We start from the raw sequence: 8,087 nt of genomic DNA, 5'->3' as shown, positions 1-8,087 counted from the left end.
AAAAAAAAAAAAAAAAAAAAAAAAAAAAAAAAAAAAAAAAAAAAAGGGGGGGGGAGGATAAAACATTTTCAAAAAATAAAATTAAATAAAATATAAAACAAATGAGTATCTAATTATTGATTAATATGAACACTAACAACACATTGCAAGTAACATCTCAGGCCTCTAGGTTCTAAATCAAACGCAAGCAAAAAACAACGCAAGAATCAGAATAGAGTACCTTGTTTATATTACCTACATAGGACTGAAAAGTCCCTTTAAACTGACAGTCTAAACAAGGTAATAAATGAAAAGTCCCTTTAAACTAACAGTCTAAACAAGGTAACAAATGAAAAGTCCCTTTAAACTGACAGTCTAAACAAGGTAATAAATGAAAAGCCCATTTAAACTGACAGTCTAAACAAGGTAATCAATTGGAATATACAAGTAAATAGGATAAGGAAAGTAAAAGAGAGGCAAGAGGTTTGATAGAGGGAACTCTAAGAACGGAGGTCTTATTGTCCCGAAATCGAAGAAAGAAGGAGGACAGGATAGGAGAAAGCCAGCCGTTCCGAGAACGAACATTATCTGTTTGGGATCGACTTCGCCCCGAGCGGAAATCGAACCCACCTCAAAAATCAAAATAGGAGACAGGAAAAAAAGAGCAAAAAAGAAAAAGATGTAAGAGGTTTGATAGAGGGAACTCTAACAACGGAGGTCTTATTGTTCCGAAATCAAAGAGAGAAGGAGGGCAGGATAGGAGAAAGCCAGCCGTTCCGAGAACGAAGCTTATCTGTTTGGGATCAACTTCGCCCCAAGCGGGAATCGAACCCGCCTCAAAAATCAAAATACCTAGGAGACAGGAAAAAAAGAGCAAAAAAGAAAACAAATATTTTTGATGCTTGCAAAAAAACACACGTAAATTCGAGCACAAACGTCAATGTAATTAGAGCGGAATTTAGCTAGGCGAGGCGTGAAATTCAGCTAAGCGACAAGAAATTCAGCTAGCGTCATTCAAAAACATAAAGTGACGGTTGTCTCAGTACAACCATTGTAAACATTATAGGTCTGTGTATTTCTAAAAATTGAGGCATATGCGAATGATCGAGGAAGAGAATTTTTGAAGTTTTTTTGGAAATAAGTGAAATTTAACTATATTCCTCTTTTGGGGGCAATTTGTTTGACATTGCTTTATTTTGGTCACACACCACATTATTCATTAATTTATTTAATTTTGACATCCTTTGTAAATACTTTTTTACTTAAGTTATATATAAAAGCGACAAGAAATTCAGCTAGCGTCATTCAAAAACATAAAGTGGGTCCCTGTTAGCAGTTAAGTCTCAGTACAACCATTGTAAATATAGGTCTGTGTATTTCTAAAAATTGAGGCATATGCGATTGATCGAGGCAGACCTATGTAGGTACCTACATATGTAGGTACCTGCCTATGTAGGTACCTATCTACCTACCTATAGGAAATTCAAGTATGCAAGCTTATTTAGTACTTCCAACTTTTTTATTAATTAGAAATCATCTTTATTTAATAGTGCTGTATACTGCTCGCATAGGACTGAAAAGTCCCTTTACTCCAGCAGTAGGCTACTACTATTATTGTGGTCAAATTCTCAAACTATAATGAGGATAAAATTCCATACCTCAACCGGGATTGAACCCACGCCCTCCTGTTTACCAGGCGAGCGCTTTGACAACTACACCACCGAGGGAGGAATAATGAACCAATGAAGTCATTTAAGTTTTAACTTGATGATATTTCCTTTTAATGAGCAATTTTAGGACATTGTTACTTAAAAACTATTTTTGAGAGGCATTTTCATGATACCTATATTTCCCAATAGGCAGTTTTGAAAAAATAAATAAATAAATAGGTATTGTTCACCAGCCAGCCTAGTTAAAATAAATAAATGTCTTTCTTTGTGTTATTATTTCACAACTTTGGTGCTCACTGCAGCATTGTAGGATTTTTCCAAATACATATATATCGCAATAATCCAGCTCCCAATTACCTACCATGCTGGCACCGGTCGCTATGCGCATTTATATTACATAGCTACTCATTTTCCTCACGAGGCTGAGTGGGCCCTGTAACGGCCAGTCACGGAATCAAACATTTGCATTATACAAATTTCTTGACCCCGCCGGGAATCGAACCCGGGTCTCCTGCGTGCAAGGCGAGCACAGTGACCACTACGCCATGGGAGCTGACTAGAGATCTTTCTATAGCTCTCTGAGTTACACACATTTTTTGAATGGATTGAACATTCAATGTCCAGGTTTTGGTAATCATGGTAACAATAATAATTCTCTATATCATTCTTCAACTGAAAACAGAAAAAAATGAACATTTGTCATTAGAATATGAAACATGACTATTATAAAAATGAGAGAATTTTTAAGTTTTTTTTTTTTTTTTAAATAGGTGAAATTTAACTATATTCCTCTTTTGGGGGCAATCTGTTTGATGGCCCAAAAAAGATACCGCCCCCGAGTGGACTTTATTCTAAACAGATAAGCTTCGTTCTCGGAACGGCTGGTTTCCATCTATCCTGTCTTTCTTCTCTCTTCGCTTTCGGGGCGATAAGACCTTAGTAGTTACTTAAAGCTCCATCTATCACATTGATGGTAGACTCAGTAACTTTGTGAAGGTTCATTTTAAATATCTAAATATGAAAATAACTTTACTCTTCATTGGTTTTCAAACAAGGATGAGTTAGATTTGATTACTTAAGTAGCTAAAAAAAAAAAAAAAAAAAAAAAAAAAGATTTGATGATGATGATTATAGAAGGTAAATAAGGAACAAAAGGGGTAAAGGAGAATCTATAGGATGTAACGGAAGTTAAGGGACACCCTTTTTTTAAGACGTTTGATATACAGGGAACTGTAACTGTTAAGGTCTTATCGTCGCGAAAGCGAGAAGAAGACAGAAAGCCAGCCGTTCTGAGATCGAACATTGTCGAAAATAGGATACAATCCGCTCCGGGCTGGAATCGAACTCGTGACCTAGCGCTTACAAGGCGTGCTACCCTCCAAGCTAACTATTAAGGTGTGTCCAAACATGGTCGACTGGCCGTCGATCGACCTCGACAGAACTGTCCACACTGGCCTCGACAACATTGATTCACCTCGTCCATCGATGTCGTTTGACGGCCGGTCGACTAAGTTTGGACACACCTTTCGGACGGCTACTTTTTACTTTCCTTATCCTGTAGGAAGGAAAGTGATGTACAGTCCACGTCAACTGGGAAGTCCGATGGAAGCGCATGGAGGGGAACCGCAACTTCTCAACTGTAAGTCGGACAGTTCTAAAAGTTTCACCATTCGATTCGGCGTGAAAAATCCCATGGGATCAACTATTCACATGCTTACTTGGTAATCAACGAGCTATTTTTTGACGAGTGCGCACCCAAAGGTCATCGGACTTCCCAGTTGAAGTGGACTGTATTTACACTGGTTGTACGTCAGACAGTTACTATATATGTCGGTATACGTATGTACACGGAGGATGGTAGAATGGGGTCAAGTACCTGGGGTGGGTCGGACACTAGGCCTGGGTTCGAGTCTAGGATTTCCCGATTCACTTGCTCGAGAAGACCTGAGATGGCACTTACAACTGTGGAAAGGCGATCCAGAGAAAGCAGAAAAAAAGAGTGGATAAGAGAAGAGAAAATGGAAACCTCTCAATTCAATTAAATTCAAGTCAATTCAATTCAATGTAAGAGTGTCTCTCGAACAACAAGTAGAGATGTGTAGAGATTGACAGCTCGTTCACACTTGGGGACTTTTTAAATTTTATCAATAAATAATGGAAAAAGAAAAAAAAAATCGAGAGGCTCATTGAAAAAAGGGCGAAAGTCGACTTTAGCCCCCGTTTTTCGATTATTGCATTTTTGGATCCGCAATATTGTTCTGCGTCGAACACAAAAAGAATCACATTGAAAGCTCATTTTCCTCGGAGTTAAACAAGTTTTTGTAAACAAACTCATGTGCTAAGGCAGTGGTTCTCAAACTTTTTTTGGCCGCGGAGCACCAAGCAACTGCTGTAAACTCTACGGAGCACCCCCCCCCCAACCCTTTAGAAATTTTTAAAAATAATCCGGAATGATTCGGAAATGTTCATTAGCGTACGGTCCGTACGGCTTGTTCCAATACTTCCCATTTGACTAAACATATTCGTGCGATTTTTTTTTTAATGCGGTAAGAAAAATTAAACTATGCGGAGTACCTGGAAGCTCTTCGCGGAGCACAGTTTGAGAACCACTGTGCTAAGGAATTATCTTTTCAAACCTCAAACGCGATTTTCTCCAAACTCAAATTTTCAACTTTCGCCCTTTTTACTTTTTTTAAAGGAAAACAAAAAGAAGCTTTTTTTCCAACTACGTATTCCAAGGGTTCGAACCTCGCTCAGTGGGCTGACTCTGGTTAGCGTTTGGCGGGTGACGGGGGCAGTCAACATTTGAGTGACGAGTCGCTCCATGGCCGCTTCGGTCGCTTCTAAGCGACGTCGCAGCGTCTCCATTTCGACGTCTTCTGTAATGAGGTTGCAGCAATAGTGACGGTTTTTTTAACACCTTACTTTGTTTAGCGGTTGAGCCTTATCGTCTATTGCAGGAAAAGCGACGATTTGAGTCGCTCCATGGCCGCTTCGGTCGCTTCTAAGCGACGTCGCAGCGTCTCCATTTCGACGTCTTCTGTAATGAGGTTGCAGCAATAGGGACGGTTTTTTAACACCTTACTTTGTTTAGCGGTTGAGCCTTATCGTCTATTGCAGGAAAAGTGACGATTCTTTTCTCAACTTACATTGTTCAGCCTTACCCTCTAGAATTATTTTCTAAATAGCAGATGCATGACATTGTGCAACATCCTGGCTAATCCTCCCTTCAACATCGATGTTCTTAATGAGTCTCCTGCATCCATCAAATCTAAACTTCTGAGTCTTCCCTCCTTACACCAGGTGACTGACAGCTAACCTTTTTGTTAGCCTTTTGGTGTTTTTATTATTTTTTTATTTGTTTATTTTACCGTAGTTTTAAGTTAGGGACTTGCTGTAATAATGGGTAGCCCCCGTGAATTCAAATAAAATTAAATCGTCACGCGTCGTCATAACTTCACAACCGCGTAAGTCGATTTTTTATCCCAAAATAAACCAGTTTATTTATTGATATTTTCAAGGAAAAAAGTTTAAAGAGGGCTTTGTTCGAAATCGCATTATACCATCATGTGCGCGAGAGAATGATGATTCCAAAAAGCTCTGCTTATACGGGTGGGTATACCATTTATAAGAAAAATGTATGTTCTGAGTTTTTTGTCAATCAAATATAAATGGAAACTTATTAATAATAATAAAAAATTCCCCAAAAATCAACTTATGTATGAAGTTTGGACGGCGAAGTGTAATTTCTGGTTCTGAATTTCACGATAAATCTTGAACTGTGGGAACAGTTAGCCCAGAGGTAGTTTCTTCTAAGAATCCCAGGTCACAACAGGCGGTCGAGTGATAAGCAGATTAGCATTTGAATTAAATTTTCAGAATGAGACCTGTTGAGAAATTGAATCGTGTGAACCGGGCCTATAGAACACAGCCCATTGGAGGGAGTCGACTCGCGGCAAAATGCGGGAATTTTTGAATTTGGTTTTAGGAGAAGAAAAAATGTGCGATACGAAAACTTAGTAGAATAAGATCTAAAAGTTGTAAAAGTTTGCTGAAATGATCAATAAAGGACTTTCTCGTCCAGTTTCTATGTTATAAAAGTAACTCAAGTGTTTTCCATATTCCCTCTTGAAGATCCTGAGGACTTGAGCATTTTAATTGTTAATTGTGGGCAGAAATTCCCACAAGACCCAAATAATTTGGTCCAGAATCTCTAGTTACGGGCGTTTTACTCTCCATTGGGCGACAAACCTACTCACCTCCTCAGATTAACCTCACCCAGCCTGAGTGGTGCCGGGAAATGTCATTTGCTTTATAAAAAGACATTCTGGTTTGACATACTTACTTGCATCCTGGTCTTTCCATCCTGAAGGTAATGCAAGAGTAACAAAGACAATAGATAGACTTTATTTATTTATTTATTTAGAACAAAAAAAAAAGTTCTAGAATTTTTCTCGTTTTCTCGCCAAACTGCCTTTTCTTCCTCTTAATAATAATAATAATAATAAAAAAAACCCCATTATTGAAATCTCGGAATAAGTACTCGTAATTGGCGAAACGTACTACTTGTTTGATGATTAGTACTACGATTTTGATTTTATATTACGTTTTTTTTATTTTTCATTTTTTTTTAAAGAGGTTTGACAGAGGGAACTGTAACTGCTATGGTCCTTTTTTTTTTTTTTTTTAAGAGGTTTGACAGAGGGAACTGTAACTCTAGGGTCTTATCGTCCCGAAATCGGAGAGAGAAGGAAGACAGGATAGGAGAAAGCCAGCCGTTCCGAGAACGAACATTATCCCATCAGGATAAAATCCGCCCCGGGCGGGAATCGAACCCGCGGCCCAGCGCTTACAAGGCAGACGCACTACCAACTAAGCTAACTAGGCTGGCCATATTACGTTTACTTCGGCTGAAAACCACATTGAATTTTGCCTCTCACCCCATTACTTTGGCTGTAAACCTCTTTCACTTTGGTTGTATACTTCCTTTATTTTGGTCACACCCGGACGGCTACTTTTTACTTTCCTTATCCTGTAGGAAGGAAAGTGATGTACAGTCCACGTCAACTGGGAAGTCCGATGGAAGCGCATGGAGGGGAACCGCAACTTCTCAACTGTAAGTCGGACAGTTCTAAAAGTTTCACCATTCGATTCGGCGTGAAAAATCCCATGGGATCAACTATTCACATGCTTACTTGGTAATCAACGAGCTATTTTTTGACGAGTGCGCACCCAAAGGTCATCGGACTTCCCAGTTGAAGTGGACTGTATTTACACTGGTTGTACGTCAGACAGTTACTATATATGTCGGTATACGTATGTACACGGAGGATGGTAGAATGGGGTCAAGTACCTGGGGTGGGTCGGACACTAGGCCTGGGTTCGAGTCTAGGATTTCCCGGGGAATGGTAGAATGGGGTCAAGTACCTGGGATGGGTCGGACACTAGGCCGGGGTTCGAGTCTAGGATTTCCCGATTCACTTGCTCGAGAAGACCTGAGATGGCACTTACAACTGTGGAAAGGCGATCCAGAGAAAGCAGAAAAAAAGAGTGGATAAGAGAAGAGAAAATGGAAACCTCTCAATTCAATTAAATTCAAGTCAATTCAATGTAAGAGTGTCTCTCGAACAACAAGTAGAGATGTGTAAAGATTGACAACTCGTTCACACTTGGGGACTTTTTAAGTTTTATCAATAAATAATGGAAAAAGAAAAAGAAAATCGAGAGGCTCATTGAAAAAAGGGCGAAAGTCGACTTTAGCCCCCGTTTTTCGATTTTTGCATTTTTGGATCCGCAATATTGTTCTGCGTCGAACACAAAAAGAATCATATTGAAAGCTCATTTTTCCCGGAGTTACACAAGGTTTTGTAAACCAACTCATGTGCTAAGGCAGTGGTTCTCAAACTTTTTTTGGCCGCGGAGCACCAAGCAACTGCTATAAACTCTACGGAGCACAGTTTGAGAACCACTGTGCTAAGGAATTATCTTTTCAAACCTCAAACGCGATTTTCTCAAAACTCAAATTTTCAACTTCCGCCCTTTTTTAAAAAGGAAAACAAAAAGAAGCTTTTTTTCCAACTACGTATTCCAAGGGTTCGAACCTCGCTCAGTTGGGTGACTCTGGTTAGCGTTTGGCGCGTGACGGGGGCAGTCAACATTTGAGTGACGAGTCGCTCCATGGCCGCTTCGGTCGCTTCTAAGCGACGTCGCAGCGTCTCCATTTCGACGTCTTCTGTAATGAGGTTGCAGCAATAGTAGGGACGCTTTTTGAACAGCCTTACTTTGTTTAGGCGGTTGAGCCTTATCGTCATATTGCAGAAAAGTGACGGATTCTTTTCTCAATTAGCGCATTTGTCCACGCGTTACCCTCTAGAATTATTTCTAACGATAGGCAGGATGCATGACACTTGCTGCAACCATCCTGGACCTAATCCTCCC

The 8,087-nt window shown here is 39.7% G+C and overlaps 1 protein-coding gene across 1 annotated transcript in view; it reads right to left on the bottom strand.

Moving 5' to 3' along the window:
* Nucleotides 1–6,010, bottom strand: part of LOC103519399 (trichohyalin-like) — a 19,934-nt gene extending 13,924 nt beyond the window's left edge. Inside the window, exons 1-2 of the mRNA XM_026830920.1 lie at nt 5,995–6,010; nt 4,398–4,528 (exon numbers count right to left, since the gene is read on the bottom strand). Coding sequence (XP_026686721.1) covers nt 4,398–4,517 — 120 coding nt within the window. The 5' untranslated portion in view covers nt 4,518–4,528; nt 5,995–6,010. The remainder of the gene's footprint in view (nt 1–4,397; nt 4,529–5,994) is intronic.
* Nucleotides 6,011–8,087: the final 2,077 nt, after the last annotated feature.

Source organism: Diaphorina citri, unplaced genomic scaffold (assembly GCF_000475195.1).
Source record: "Diaphorina citri unplaced genomic scaffold, Diaci psyllid genome assembly version 1.1 scaffold2707, whole genome shotgun sequence".
NCBI lineage: Eukaryota > Metazoa > Arthropoda > Insecta > Hemiptera > Psyllidae > Diaphorina > Diaphorina citri.
The sequence above is the reverse complement of the archived record's forward strand: the minus strand, read 5'-3'. Positions and strand labels throughout refer to the sequence as shown.